At 47.1% G+C, this 16,934-nt stretch overlaps 1 protein-coding gene across 1 annotated transcript; it reads right to left on the reverse strand.

The window, feature by feature from the left end:
• Positions 1–1,373: 1,373 nt before the first annotated feature.
• ARCN1 (archain 1) lies at positions 1,374–15,322 on the reverse strand. The gene is made up of 10 exons (XM_072155560.1): positions 15,143–15,322; positions 13,879–14,142; positions 9,798–9,977; positions 9,358–9,569; positions 7,958–8,122; positions 7,706–7,871; positions 7,471–7,618; positions 6,534–6,642; positions 6,072–6,276; positions 1,374–2,069 (listed from the first exon to the last, which is right to left on the reverse strand). Exons 1-10 carry the CDS (start codon positions 15,143–15,145, stop codon positions 1,980–1,982), a joined length of 1,542 nt encoding a protein of 513 aa, XP_072011661.1. The 5' UTR covers positions 15,146–15,322; the 3' UTR covers positions 1,374–1,979.
• Positions 15,323–16,934: the final 1,612 nt, after the last annotated feature.

Here is a 16,934-nt window from a genome sequence, read left to right on the forward strand (position 1 = left end):
AAGCTGATGGGTTTTGCTACATGCAGGCATAGTGCTACTTATTTGGTGAGGATGAAAAATAATTTCCTAAATTTTGTCTATGGGAGTGTCAGAAATCCCTTTCACTATGCTGATAATGTAGAATATACGGAATTAATGTGGAGCATAGTATATGGGATTTATAAAAATCCCATACATAGTTGACAGAAAGATATATGTAATGTACATATGCATGCTGTGTGTGCTGCACGTACCTATGCATGCTTATAAACTTGTCTAAATGTCTATATTTAGTACACACTTGCAGATAACACAACAAGCAGTACACACACAATATACAGAACAATAGTTCTACTGGACCCTTACAAGTTACCACCAGCACTAGCTCCCCATGTGAATGAATGGACAGCTAAGACAGTCTCATAGACTGTCACTCCCTCCGAACAGGGGACCCGGCTCCTTATGATCATCGGGAGTCTCAGCAATCAGACTTGTGTCTCCCATAGGTGAAGTGTTGATCATGAGACTCTTGTTATAGAGTTATCCCCTATCCACAGCATAGCTGGTAGCCAATGAATCTAACAGATCTGCAACTCATCAACTACCATGTTTATCAAAAAATAAGACCGGGTCAAATTTTCTTTTTTGCTCAGAAAAATGGGTTAAGACTTAGCTCAAGCAGTTTAATTTTTCCATAACCAAAAATACACATTTCTTTGGAAAAAAAATGATCAACTTTATTGAAATATTATCATGGCATAATTTTCTTGACTTTCATAATAACTCTCGATCCCTGAATTCCATAGTTGGCACCAATTTCCACTGTAGCTGCTTGTAACACATCTGTCTGTTCCCTCTTCCCTGCAGCTCCCTCCACCTTCATGCTGACAGGCCGGAGGGGAGGGCACATTATAATCAGCTATAACTTCTGTAGCACCGAGAAATACAGTCCCGGTGTAATTTTAAAAGAGGTGAATCTCCTCTCAAGGATTGCTTTTAGGTGCCACAGTCTTGGAAGTATCCACAGTTAATTTTACAGTTGGAAGCGTGAGGTGTAAGTCACATTTCCAACTGTAAAAATAACAGTGGAGATGTCCGGTTCTGTGACACCTAGAGACACCATCCTTGTGTATTGTTAAAGAGGAGATTCTCTTCTTTAAAATAACACCAGAACTGTGCTTATAAGGTTTTATCTTTTGATGTTCTAAAGGCTGAAAAATGCTAGGACTACTTTCGGGGGAGACACGTAGGAGAAACTGATAACAATGGGTTCCAACCCATTAAGTACCTAAAGTAAAAGAGCTGTCTAAGTGCTCGCCTAGGAAATTTCTTGGCATTTTACATAAAGCTTCGGCTCTCCCATTGAGAGATCACACAATAAATCACTCTAAGTCTGAACTTTTTCCTTTTTTATTGGGTTACAGAACAGTATTTTTCTGTGTCATGGAATGTGTGTATTCTTTATGTCATTATACAGGGTTACAAAAACACGTCCCGTCAATCCTCTCTCGCCATTCTCCTACAGCATTACACATCTTCTATTTGCCCACAAAAAAATCCTCCATTTGCCTCCGAAAAAAAAAAAATTGGCTAAATGACAACCAAACCATAAAAATTAGAATATTCCAGAGGAAAATGAAAAAAAAAAAAAAAAATATAAGGAAACGTGTTGCTAACAGGACAGATATATAAATTATTCTTCTTTGAAATAGAATTTTCCTTGGATATTGGGGAAGGGCGCAGGGACGCCTCCTGCAGGACAACGTCACATAATGTCCCCTCTGCAAGTAGGAAATAAAAATAGTACATGGGACAAAATCTGCTGCCCCTTTCCATGGAAGGAGTGAATAAGATCTGCAGGATAGAACTTATCTGGATTTTCTGTACGCCCCCCGAAAAAAGTGCAAGGCGCAGAGAAAATCCCTTTAGATGCTTCTAGTCAGAAATTTGAAAGAATTTTTTTTTATTCCAGGATAAACCCTTCATTTCGGAGGAGCTGGTTACAGGATTTCATATTTGTCCACAAGAAACGCCGTCTCGGTAGAATACCTCACGGGGCTGTTGCCGTCCACCTGAGTCACTTTGGTCACCTGGAGAAAACAGAGAGGATCAGACTTTCCCAAAAAAGCAGAAATTCATTTATTTTATGATAAACCAGGGACATTACTCATAGAGCCAGGCACAGTGACTGTGGGAATCTTCTTGTATCTGTTATCCATGGCCTCCCTCCTTCCAAAATTAACTTTCATAATTATGCTAATGATCATAGGGCTCTGGGTGCTACAGCTTCACAGACTGTTACACTCTCTCCCTCTCCCCTCCTGCAGCACTTCCCCCCTGCCTCTGCCTGATGTACTCTCACAGCAGCAGGGTGTAATAGAACACAGTGGGAGAGGGGAAAAGTGCTTCTGCACAGTGTAACAGCCTGTGAAGCTACACCATGAGGTTACCCCCCTCTCCCCCCCCCAGAGCCGTTCAGCAATTTTAAAAGTTGATTTTAGAAGGAAGGAGGGCATGGATAACACATATAAGGAGATAACCTAAGTCACAGTGCCTGGATCTAAGAGTAAGTGTCCCTGGTTTATCATGATGGATTTTGATGGTAGATTTCCTAAAGGTTATCCTGTTTCCACAGTTTACAAGAGGAAAGGTGAGAGTCAGACTCTCAGAAAGAGTTGTTTTTGTTCTCACAAATGGTTGGAGCAGGAGGTTGGGTGCCCTGAAGCTACTGTCTATAGGTGCAAGTGCCATTTTCAATATAATTAAATGGAGCAGCAGGTCGAGCATTCGTGATCTACTGATCCACACATTACTATGGGGGTCCCAAGAGTCAGACCTTGACCGATCACCTCCTAACACCCTTTCCTGTCATGAGGAACAAACCCTTTAAAGAGGGCCTGTTAAGTCTATTTGGGGCCCTAAACCAACTATAGGTCTTATTGACTTTTACACAAGTTCAATCACAACTCCAGATCCCGCACTGGCGCCTCCTATCGCCCATAAGGCAAGTGAAGCAAGGACATAATCCTGCATTCACTGCACATGCACTATACCTACAGCTCAGGGTGCACTACGCTCACTGCTTCACCAGCCACAACGCACAGGCGCCGCAGGAGTGAGGAGAGAGAAGAACGCTTTCTTTATCTTAGACACACACCTAAAAATCATTCCGGGGCGATTTGAGATACGAAATCACCAATCCAGAAGAAGATGTGGGTGTTTTAGTGTCACAATTCACCCCAAGTTCCTTTCAAAAGCGGAAGGGCTGATGGACCCCCACCTAGTCCCCCTCCCAGGACTTGAAGCAAACATGATGCTTTACAGTATATCAGACGCTTTTGTAATAATCAACTTGACCGCAAATGTCTTATGCTGCAGAACTTACAGCACATCTGCTAAGTGTGAACACGTCCACCTGGGGGCGACATTTTTTGCAGCTTTTTAATTTAGGATGACAGTCTGATCAGTGGGGGTCCAACCACTGGAGAACAGGTCCCATTCCCACCAACTGATGAAAGGACAGGTCCTGCATTCAATACTATGGGAGTGTTGAAACACAGCGCCCAGGTATCCCTAGAACTCTCACAATCCTCAATAAGAGTTTTGGAGATAGCTATGTGCTCAGGAAATGTCTGGTACGCCCCAAGACAAAAAAAAAATAAAAATGGAGGGGCAGGATGCATACCCCCCCTACCATACCTTGTTGATACAGGATAACAAAGGATAGAAGTTTTTAGGACATCTATATAAAAAATGTCTGCAGGATTTTTAGTGGAAATGGTGCAGAAATAATCCACAGTAATGGTGTTTAGGTTAAGACAACTTGGTGCGATACGGCCAAAACAAAGTCATATGGATGCACAACCATGCAGTCAGGCTGGTTACACAAAGGTGACTCATGGATGAGCAAGCCCCAAACATAAACTGTGCACAGATTACTGGATTCTGGTAAATCTTCAATATGTCCATGTATAACCAGCATTACAAGTTTATTGGTCAGATCCAATTGTGTGTTTGTACCATGTTGTCCAGGATACATTTTGTGTAATGCACACACATACACATATACATATACACATATATATATACATACATATATACATATATACATACCGTATATACTTGAGTATAAACCGACCCGAGTATAAGCCGAGACCCCTAATTTTACCACCAAAAACTGGGAAAACCTATTGACTCGAGTATAAGCCGAGAGTGGTAAATGGATTGGTCACAGCCCCCATGTAATATATATACAGCACTGCCCGGCCCGGCCCGCCCCCAGCAGTATACAGCACTGCCCGGCCCGGCCCGCCCCCAGCAGTATACAGCACTGCCCTGCCCGGCCCGCCCCCAGCAGTATACAGCACTGCCCGGCCCGCCCCCAGCAGTATACAGCACTGCCCGGCCCGCCCCCAGCAGTATACAGCACTGCCCGGCCCGCCCCCAGCAGTATACAGCACTGCCCGGCCCGCCCCCAGCAGTATACAGCACTGCCCGGCCCGCCCCCAGCAGTATACAGCACTGCCCGGCCCGCCCCCAGCAGTATACAGCACTGCCCGGCCCGCCCCCAGCAGTATACAGCACTGCCCGGCCCGCCCCCAGCAGTATACAGCACTGCCCGGCCCGCCCCCAGCAGTATACAGCACTGCCCGGCCCGCCCCCAGCAGTATACAGCACTGCCCGGCCCGCCCCCAGCAGTATACAGCACTGCCCGGCCCGCCCCCAGCAGTATACAGCACTGCCCGGCCCGCCCCCAGCAGTATACAGCACTGCCCGGCCCGCCCCCAGCAGTATACAGCACTGCCCGGCCCGCCCCCAGCAGTATACAGCACTGCCCGGCCCGCCCCCAGCAGTATACAGCACTGCCCGGCCCGCCCCCAGCAGTATACAGCACTGCCCGGCCCGCCCCCAGCAGTATACAGCACTGCCCGGCCCGCCCCCAGCAGTATACAGCACTGCCCGGCCCGCCCCCAGCAGTATACAGCACTGCCCGGCCCGCCCCCAGCAGTATACAGCACTGCCCGGCCCGCCCCCAGCAGTATACAGCACTGCCCGGCCCGCCCCCAGCAGTATACAGCACTGCCCGGCCCGCCCCCAGCAGTATACAGCACTGCCCGGCCCGCCCCCAGCAGTATACAGCACTGCCCGGCCCGCCCCCAGCAGTATACAGCACTGCCCGGCCCGCCCCCAGCAGTATACAGCACTGCCCGGCCCGCCCCCAGCAGTATACAGCACTGCCCGGCCCGCCCCCAGCAGTATACAGCACTGCCCGGCCCGCCCCCAGCAGTATACAGCACTGCCCGGCCCGGCCCCAGCAGTATACAGCACTGCCCGGCCCGGCCCGCCCCCAGCAGTATACAGCACTGCCCGGCCCGGCCCGCCCCCAGCAGTATACAGCACTGCCCGGCCCGGCCCGCCCCCAGCAGTATACAGCACTGCCCGGCCCGGCCCGCCCCCAGCAGTATACAGCACTGCCCGGCCCGGCCCGCCCCCAGCAGTATACAGCACTGCCCGGCCCGGCCCGCCCCCAGCAGTATACAGCACTGCCCGGCCTGCCCCCAGTAGTATACAGCACTGCCCAGCATTAAAAAAAAATAAATAAACTTATATACTCACCCTCCGGTGGCCCCGGTCTGCAGCGCTGTTCCCCAGATGTCCTCTTCTGGCTTCCGCGCCCGTCTCCTGCCTACTGTACATCGCGCTGGGCGCCACCATTGCTCTCTCCCGGCGGCGCCTAGTATGACGTCAGCAGCCCGGAGAGAGCAATGGCGGCCCCCAGCGCGATGTACATCACACAGAAAAGGGGTGCAGGAGCCAGAAGAGGACCCGCGTGGACATAGTGGGAGCAGCGCTGCAGACCGGGGCCACCGGAGGGTGAGTATATAAGTATTTTTTTTAATGTGACTTGTGACGCGTGTATAAGCCGAGGGGACGTTTTTTAGCACATTTTTTGTGCTGAAAAACTCGGCTTATACACGAGTATATACGATATATATATATATATATATATATATATATATATATATATATATATATATACACATATATATACATACACACAATAAAATGCATCTGTACACCCGTATACCCACCTGTAGGTTACAGTAGTTCTTCTTGGACACAAAGGAGACAGTAACTGGGAAGAAGTCGTTGGGCTGGCCGGCAATGCTAAACTCCAGACTTCCACTCTTATTTTTGGAGTCGATAACAGGCAGAGTCCACTCGAGTGTATTCCTTCTACTGTCGTGGTGATAGTCTCCATCAATGTCTCCGATCACTGGAGCCCCTACTCCGGCCCTGACATATAAAAGTAAGAAAATGAGTCCCTGACAGATCTGTTATTAAATGGCATCTACCACCAGCATGAAAGACTGTATGCAAATGAGCCCTAGGGGCTCCAGGCTCCATTAACAACTATGGAGCCCCTCAGGCTCATTAGCATACAGTTCTTCATCCTGGTGGTAGAGGCCCTTTAAGGATAGACCATCATTCATATATATATCTATGAAATAAGAAATGAATAATAAGAAATGATCTCTTGCTTCATTACTTACGGCAATGGGATGGTAATAACCACATCATTCAGCTCCAGCTTGTCTTCCTGCAGCTCGTACTCTATATTTACATCACAGCCGTTTCCACTTTCTGAAGGCCAACAATTAACTAGAGTAAAAAATTTTAAAAAAAATTAAAAAGATGCAAGTTTTTAGAGCTTCAGCAGTGTGTACATGAGGGGTAACCATTTATAAAACTTAGGAGAATCAGCATTATCTATACTCCCCATTTGTCTTAGAGCTGGTGGATGGAGACTTGTGGCTATGATGTCTCCAATACACCACATGCAGGTAAAGCTTCTCCGCAAAGCTCCATGTGCACAAATATGATCCGTTTTTTGCGTCTTCAATGTGTAATCCGTCACCAAGTCGTGTGTCCGCAAAAAGTCTGAGTCATCCATCACCCGTTTGTGTGGGTGAAAGGCAAATTATGTCACTATCTCGCCCCAACTTGATTGTGTTACCATACAACTGATTTGTAAATACGGACAGCAAATGCACAAGTCCAGTGGTGTCCGTATTTTTTTTATGTTACACCAGATTTCTATGTACATGGATCCATTGAAGTTAATCTGTCAATGCGCAAACCGCTGAAAAAAAAAACACTCGGAGGATAATAGCAAATGTTTGTGTGCATGTAGTCCAACACAGCGTTAATAGGATTATATATAGAATTTTAGAGAAGTTCTTTATATGGAGCAATCAATAGACTATAGGGGTACACAACACTCAAGATCCAAATTAATCAGTTGTTTCCAGGTAAACTTAAATATAAGCTGCAGTTACACAGATTGGCCACTACAAAGGGAATGGAGCTATTCTTTTACGGTAATGCTGGAAAAGGCAGACAAAGCATCATCCCCCAACCAAACTCATCACCCATATGTAGAACATGGACGTCTCGTGTGACAATATCTTTCTCACAAACTCTACTCACTGGTCAGAGGTATCAAGGCCTCATCTGTTGTCTGTAGTCGCCATTTTAAGACACCAACGTCGCTATTAAGGGGGAAGGACTTCTCTGGATTCTTCAGTCCGATCAAGGAGTCAGATGTGAAAAGTTTTTTGTCCACATTTGGATGAGTCTGCGGATACAAGACATAAGTGTGAGTGGATCCATCACATGACGAGAATCAGCGGTGCCTAGAGGACCCCGTAAGGGAAATCATTACCTGCAGCTGTAGCCCTTTCTTGTCCTCATTATCCACATGCACACGGATTCTTCCAAACTTGTCATCGGATACCCTGAGCATGATGAGGCCGTGCACCTCCATGTTCTGCAGCCCCCCGTCCCTGCTGCAGGTCAGGGAGATCTTCTCTTCAATCTTCAGATGAACACTGGATACAAATAGGATGTTACCATCTCATAAAGGTAATGACACTGTTCTAGGAATAATATAGAGCATTGCCGCCTCCTCACTCACCTCTCCACATTGACCGGGGGCGGCAGGACCTTTGCCACTTCTGAGGGTCTCTTGCCAGCAGCCGGGGTAACAATGGTCTCTCCTTCTGATTTCAGTTTGTCAACAAAGTTATCCACTTCTTTTCCCTTGGCCCCGAGTTTCAGGGCTTTGTTACTACCAGAAGGCCTGGAAGAACAATTAAAATTTTAGAACAAAGAATCTATGAAAAGTACCAAAATCTCAGATAAGACCAATCACTCCATACACATTACATGAGCGTAGGGATACCTTCTGGTTCTGATAATATCTATTGTCCCCTAATAGTAGTAATCGATATGGTATAGTCTGGTGTAGCGGGCACAGGACACACAGAGGGGCCTGAACGAGGTCCAGCACAAGCAAAAACATGTAGCGGATCCAGCTTCACACAACCATCCAGGGTCAGTAAAAACTTAGCAATTTTATATTCTCTAAATATTCACAGAGGCAGATGAACATATAGGAGGACATAGACATACACAGCGTAAATGCCGGGTCCTCCGGTTTCCTTCCACACTCCAAAACATACTGGTAGGTTGATTAGATTGTGATCCCATGGGGAACAGGGACTGATTTGACAAGCTCTATGCAGCGCTGCGTCATCTGTGAGCGCTATATAAATAATAATAATTCCTTTAAATGTCCAGCCCCAAAACTCTGCAACTGGAACTGAACCAACATGCCGAGTGCAGTTCTAGTGGCTGAGCTTTTGGGCTGGACGGTCCAGCAAGTTCGATGTGAGTTGGACACATCAAACTCACTTGTGGGCAATAGGCCTAAAGGAGGTGGAATAAAGGGGAACATAGGACACAGAGAAACCTGAAGGAGAGTGGAAGGACAACATAGCTAAGCGGAGGTGAGGTGTAGGGGAACACAGGGGCCACAACTAGGCAGGAGGCACATGAGCTCGAACGAGGCAGGGGACAGGAAAGAAGCCTAGAGGAGACAGGAGGACATGAAAGGAGCCAAGACAAGGTGAGGTGTAAGAGGCACAGGATCCTGAAGGAGGCAGGGGGACAAGATGTGAGCCAAGTATAGGCAGAAACACACAGAAGCCTAGAAGACATGAGGAAGACATCGCCTTGCTACTTTACCTTTGCCTATTGAAAATACACAAAATATTCAAGGCAGTTAAAGGAACTCTCCAGTCAAAGCCAATTAATTGAATAACACAGGGTGCAGGGCCTGAAGGGAGGAGCAGGATTAGATTTCATTGTATTCCTGGAGCCCTATTTGTTGCTTCAGGTCCTGCACAAGGTATAGTTCAATCCACCAGCTGTGACTGGAGTGTTCCTTTAAGAACCTGTGTAGTGAGGATGAATAGTGGTTTCCTAGTTGAGTGTCCATATGAGATGTACGACCTGTTTAGATCCTATGGTTACCTGGTTGGTATAGGAGCAGACTTTGTCTTCTCGGGCTCCATGATGTTCTCTGTGATGACGGCTGCGGCATTACTAGACATAGAGGAACCACCAGAACTTCCAAAGCCTCCGAACCCGGGCGCCTTCTTGCCCTGGCGCTCGGCGTCTCTCCTGGCTTGCTGTAACTCTTTAGCTTTACGTCTCATCTCTGCCTTTGCCTCTCGTTCTTGGGTCTGTAAAAAATTGACAGCGATATTTAGTAAGAGTTTATGTAACACACAGCTTGTACTCCTGAGCGTGTAACATCGGAGAAGCTCTACAATTATCTAGGACTATTATTATGCCATCAACATCTTAAAGGCACAGGAGCCATAGTCAGCTCATCCCAGATGTCATCAGGAAGGGACGGGGGTATATTTCGATATTATATGGATGTAATGCGCCTGCAGCCTGGACCTCACCTCTCTGACCGCTCTGAAGACCTTCTCCTCGTGTGAGTCCATCTCGGTGAAGGTTCGGATCTGGGCCAGGTTGACATTTTCTCTATATCCCAGAGCCACAATTTCATCAAATGCAAATATAAGATCAAAACAATGATCGGAAATCTCTGTCTCCTCCAGGGCTCGACAGTATTCAGGAATCTAACGGAGAGGAAAAAGAAAGGGTTATACATCACTAATACATGTGATAGACGACCTCTCACTTGTCCCGACATCCCTTGTATGTCCCATCATGAACAAACTCTGGAGAGATCTTTCTTATAGCTCTTTTCTCTGTAAATCCTGTGATTAATTTGACATTAGGGGTCGTCAGACATTGTCCAATCGGTGCCAAGTCACAAGGAAAGAGGGTAACACCCAATTGTCAATTAAGTCACAAATTTCAGGAAGGAATAACACAAAGTTATGAGAAAAGATTCTGCAGAATTGGTATTAATAAAAGAACAGAGGAGGGGTCTCCAGGAGTAATATATGACCTATTGTTAGGAAAGTCCATCAATATCAGATCAATAGGGTACAAGGTGCACAGCCGCTACACCATGCACATCGCTAGCTGTAGTGTGGGTGCCTGGGTAGAGTAGAAGTCTGTGTATAAGTCGGTGAAAGGAAGGAGAGTGATGCATCTCCTCGTGCGCCACTATCCAAATTAACATACAGATTTCAAGTCGCTTTCTCCCAAAATTGTTACGTCCATGAGTCCCTGACATTACTAGGGTGGTCCCGGGGGTCTGACCCTCACCAATAAGAAGCTTATCCCCTTAATAAGGAATAAGTAACTTTGGTTGGACAACCCCTTTAACATGTAAAGGGGCAGTCTCTTACCTGCGCTGAGTGTGGATTACACAAAGCCCCTGCTGGTTGCTATGTTAAATCACTTAACAAACACAGCCCTACCCGCATAGCAGAGCTCACAGGCCGCACCGCTGAACATCACTTGCTTTCTTTCTCACTATGGAGTCCAAGATACAATTCCCAGAATGCAACTCACCATGGCAAGATGTACAGACACTAACCACTCAAGAAATACCCTCTATACATAGCGGTTTCGCGGAATACCGTAGGATGCTCCAATTATAACCCACTGGATATGTGGAATCCGCTAGATCAGAGGGATCACTGCCAGTGTGCAGGAGAAGGGGCCCCCCTATGTAAGCTATGGGGGCGCTGCACTGGGAAGGTTACTCCAGGGGCATTACTCCTTGGCATGGTGGTCCTGAGGATGGGAGAAGCGAAATGCGTAAGTGGCGGCAGCCCTGTACCTGCCGGAAAGGTTATCAGCAGGATGGGAGGGCAGCTGTGTGCCCCTCACAGGGCGTCTCCATTCATTCCTAGTACTAGGGCCATGGAGCAGACACCCATAGACAGGTCAGCATCTCCCTCCTATCATGCTGTGGGGTCCCTATGACTGCTTCTAGGGGGTTTGTTGTGGCTCCAGAAATCTACAAGTGCCACTGACCGCTCTTCTTCTATATGTGGAATTATAGGGGCCCATTTGAAGCTGCTCCTAAAGGGCACCTGCCTCCAGAGGGGTATATATCAGTGGGGACAGACTCCCACAGACACCACGCACGACATGTTTTTATCATAGCTTTGTGGCCTTTAGTTCGTGAAATAATGCTGCAGGGAGCCATGTGCACCACAGCGCCGATTATTTCACCAACTAAAGACCACAAAGCTATGATAAAAGCATGTTATGCCGTGCACCGTATCTGTGGGAATCTGCCCCCACTAAAATATACCCTTCTGGTGACAGGTTCCCTTTAATCTTAAGAGGAAAAAAAAAATGACTAATACATCAACCCATGCAGGGACCAGAACCCCGGTAATGCAGCCACGGGGACAGAATTGGATCATGACCCCGGTAATGCAGCCATGGGGACAGAATTGGATCATGACCCCTATAGTGTAGTGATGGGAGCAGAATTGGATCATGACCCCTATAGTGTAGTGATGGGAGCAGAATTGGATCAGAACCCCTGTAATGCAGCCGGGGGGACAGAATTGGATCGGGACCCCTATAGTGTAGTGATGGGAGCCGCACTGGATCGGGACCCCTATAATGCAGTCATGGGAACATAATTGGATCAGGACCCCTATAATGCAGCAATGAGATAAGAATAAGTGCCAGTCAGGGGGAATTAAAGTGGCCTAGAAGTTAGTACGACCTCTGGACCCTTCAGATAAGGGTCAATGACATCTGAGCTCCGTGCTCCAAGGTCACCATCAGCCTAATTTTAAAAAAAACACTGACGCAACTACATGTAAGAACCACTGGGCAACAAACATCTCCTCCTGCCCCCCTCTAGGGAAGACCCTGGATAACGCTTTTAGTGTGTGCACGCCATTAACGTGTCTGGAATGCTTACATTTTTTAAAAGTTTTTAAAACTTTTTATACAGGAGTCATCCCAATTGCCATTCAATTGCTAAACCAGGATCAATTCACAGAGTGTAAGCTCTTGGGTCCAGGGCTCTCACTCTTATTGTTTCATGGGACCTGGTTACGAATGTGTAATGTCTTATGTAGTACGTAGATGTCCCCATAATCTGTACAGCGCTGTGGTATATGACGGCGCCAAAGAAAGTCTTATTAATCTAATTATTATTCTGTAACCTCCTCCCTAAGTACTGGACTAGTTTACATAAAGGATCGGCAGCTTCTAACACTCCCGCTGTAGTGAAACTACAACTCCCAGGATGCTCCAGTCACTCTATGGGAGAACCACAGGACAAGTGCATGCTGGGAATTGTAGTTTCACAACAGCTAGTGCATTAGCTTGCTGACCCTCCACTGTACCTACAGCTATTTCAGCCAACTAATTGCATCCAATGTGCCCCCTAATGTGACTAACAAAGAGTCGCCAACTAAAAGGGATGCAAGTCACCATAGTTATTCATTTGATTGTTGAAGGGAGTCAGATAAGAACAAATATATCCCCCAGATACAGGATCAAACTAATTACTCAACCTTAAAGGGGTTGTCCACTTTCCGCAAGTAAATGATATTGCTTGTGTGATGAAAAGTTTTACAATTTTCCAATATACTTTCTGTATCAATTCCTCACAGTTTTCTAGATCTCTGCTTGCTGTCATAATATAGGAAGCTTCATTGTTTACTTCCAGTGTATCAAGACATGTGATGGTACACAGGTGCATGGAGAGTAATCAGAGCTGTGTTATATAACGAGCCGTGCACCTGTGTGCCATCACATGACCAGGGATATAACGAGCCGTGCACCTGTGTGACATCACATGACCGGGGATATAACGAGCCGTGCACCTGTGTGACCTCACACGACCAGGGATATAACGAGCCGTGCACCTGTGTGACCTCACACGACCAGGGGCAGATTTCGATCCATAAGAACTAGAAATAAAAATTTCCATAGAATAACAGCAAGCAGAGATCTAGAAAACCGTGAGGAATTGATATAAAAAAGAATATTGGAAAATTGTACAACTTTTCATTACACAAACAATATCAATTATTTGCTAAATGTGTACAATCCCTTTAAAGGAAATATACCATCAAGATAAAGCATGAAAAACCAAGAACCCTCATACAACCAGTTATCCACGTCCTCCCTCCTAAATTAACTTTTAACATTATGATAATTAGCAGCAAAGTCTACTAGTGCAGTTCCCAGAGCCCCTCTGCACTACAGATTCACAGACTGCTACACTGTCTCCCCTCCCTCTGCTCCCCCCCTCCGTCTTCCTGATGTAATCACACTGCAACAGAAGCATACTACACAGTGTAACAGCCTGTGAATCTGCAGCATGAAGAGGATCTGGTAACACATCAGGATCCCTTCAGGCTCATTAGCATAGTTATAAAGTTGATTATATAAGGAAGGCTGCCAGGAATAACAAATATAAGGAGATTACAACAGTCCTGGTGCCTGGATCTAAGAGGAAGTGTCCCTGGTTTATCCTGATGGATTGTGATGGCCGGAGTCCTAGTGTCATATTCCTGCGCATGTCACCAGGTAATACAGTAACAGTGGGCCCCGGCTGTACCACGTCATACACATAGCACCTACCACTCTGGAGAAGAGTCGGAGGGTCTCGAGGTCCTCCAGGATGTTGCTGTTCTTGGTGGTGATGAGGACCATGTAGAGCTTCTCCATGGGTTGGTACACGTAGCGCACGCTCTCCGTCTCCACAAACGTGTGCTGTTTCCCTGTGTTCATTAATTTCGGGAAGGCCGCCAATAGTCCTTCGATACGGGTGCGGGTCATCTCCACAAACTGTCGGGACACTATGGCCTTACCGGCCTTCGTACAGACCGCGGCAGCGAGCAGCACCTGCAAGACAACGCACTCTCCGGATTAACATTATAGACCCAACACAAAATCCCATTAGTGATGACATCACCAGCGCAGAGGTCACGTGACGTGGTCTGTGAGGTCATCGCTCTAGAGCTGGAAACAAAAACTTGCCAACCTATGGGTACGCCAGACCGGTACAGACACTACTATGGCGCTACTCACCAGGGGGTCAGAGGCAAAATTCTGATCCAAAGAGATCACAACCCGAAACTTTTGAAGCCTTGGGCAATAAAGTCCTAAATCTCGGGTCACATAAGGTGAAGGAAGGGGGGGGGGGGGGCAGACAAATACTTTATCACTTCACGAGACTGAGAGGAGTTTTATACTCTGTTCAACTGCAGAAGGTTTGCTACAATGTATCAGCGTATTGTAATAGTGACCAAAACTCCATAAAGGATTCTATGGCCCCCAATCCAACTACAATAACATCCGCACACATTTTCAACCTTGAAATACAAAGTTACTGTTCACTGACAGAAAACGGAGATCTTGAAAACAGCAAAGAAGCCGAAACTACCACTAAACTTATCACCAACAGCAAACAGAGATATTAACACCCATAAAGAAAGCAGGAACAGCTCTGACACCCTGGTACATTGAAGTTTTTGTAACTCCACAGAATTTTTACATGGAAAATTTGGAAAAGAGACCTAGGGCGGTGTTCACACTGCGATATCAGGTCAGGAAACAGTTTTATAGGGACAGCAAGCGGAGACGGGAAATAGAAGGACTGAATGGCATAAATATGGAGTGTGAACAGGGGCTGAGGGGTCTCCGGGTAAAACCAGGAAGCGCCATAAGCTGGAGGGGACTGTCACCTGCGCCACATTACAGGAGCCACAGACAAGTCATTAGTCACTCAGGTGCCCCGACCCCATAGCTGTCACCGCTCCGGCCGGTTCTGTCCTGATCCTGATCCCGGTCCGATCCCCGCCACACACCCGCCATTACACACTGCACCGCACCCGCCGCTCACCATGGTTGCTGGAGTTAGAGCCGGGTACTGGGCCTGTCCTGCTGATCGGCCTCCGACGGTCCTCCGCACAATATGGCAGGACCGGAGCCACGTCTTCAACAGGAAGCTGCGTGAGATCCGGGAGGAGGCTGAGGACAGGGCACGGCCGGGGGGGAGGCCGCGGCGGACATCTTAGTTATGGGAACTGCCCTCACTGCTGCCAGTACGATGATGTGTCACTACAGGGAGAGGGAAGGGGCGGCACGGGGGTCACAGGCTGACAGCATAACACTACACGGGCCGACGACATACAGCTACACACGGCCCGACAACATACAGCTACACGGGCCGACAACATAACACTACACGGGCCGACAACATACAGCTACACACGGGCCGACAAAACACAGCTACACACGGGCTGACAACATAACACTACACGGGCCGACAACACACGGCTACACGGGCCGACAACACACAGCTACACGGGCCGGCTACACACAGGCCGACAACACACAGCTACACGGGCCGACAACACACAGCTACACGGGCCGACAACACACAGCTACACACAGACTGACAACTACACATGTAACACGAGAGGACAACTACACAACCACGTCCCTAAAGTTATGTTTCTATCACAAATTTGTTTACACACATATTTTATAGTTTACTACTTATAGAACAAAAATGCTGTGAGATAAATATCGGCAAATCATTGTAGTTCAGGTCTTCTCTCTACTGTGCAGCACTTAAAGGAAATCTATCATTAAAATCCATCATGATAAACAGTGACGGTGGTTCTTATATTTGTTATCCGGGGCCTCCTTCCTTCTGGGGGCATAACTATAGCCCCTATGTCAGTGATGGCAAACCTTTTAGAGGTCGAGTGCCCAAACTACAACAAAGACCCGCTTATTTATCGCAAAGTGCCAACACAGAAATTTAATTTGTGATTTATACTCCCTTCTCTGTCACAGTTTTCATTGATACCGGCACCTGAGGACACCAATAAGGCAGAAAACAGTCCCAGGTAGCGCTGTCACTTTAATATAGCTCTGTGCACAGCAAGTCCTGGGACTGCAGGAAGATACCTGGAGTCATCTCTGGTGATGGCCTGAGTGCCCAGTGCCATAGGTTAGTCATCACTGCCCTATGTGATCTGGCTTTATAGGCTGTTACACTGTGTCACCCTGCTCCCTCAGCACTTGTCCAGTCAGCGCTTTTTGCTGTATTCTCAGTGCTGAGAGAGGGGGAAGTTAATGGTCTGTAAAGCCAGATCATAGAGGGGCTAGGGTAGCCCCCCTCAGGCACATTAGCATCATTTTAAAAGTTGATTTTAGAATGAAGGATAACAAATATAAAATGAATACCAGAGTCTCGATGCCTGGATCTATGAGTAATGTCCCTGGTTTATCAGGATGGATTCTGATGGTAGATTTCATTTAAAGGACATAATAAAGGGGTTGTCATAAAGGTCATTTGCCTCTTCTGGTAGGATGTGTTGTTCCCTGGCTCTGATAACACAAGCCGTGTAGAATTTGTTGGCATCACCAGTGCTGACGTTACACGTGTGACTCATACATGACAGGGACTAATCCACTATAATCAGGACAGAGCTCAGAGCTAGTGATAAAGGTCACGAGATGATTCGCACACTGCGAGTAAGACACTTATTAAACCCTGACTCTTGCCTCTAGTGGGCGCTCTGGCTCTAGGATGCACCTGACAATATTTTGCCCTAGTGATGGGAATTCTGGCTCTTCTTAGTGAGCTGGATCATTAGGCTCCGCTCACTAAGAAGAGCCGA

Source organism: Engystomops pustulosus, chromosome 6 (assembly GCF_040894005.1).
Source record: "Engystomops pustulosus chromosome 6, aEngPut4.maternal, whole genome shotgun sequence".
Classification (NCBI taxonomy): Eukaryota; Metazoa; Chordata; class Amphibia; order Anura; family Leptodactylidae; genus Engystomops; species Engystomops pustulosus.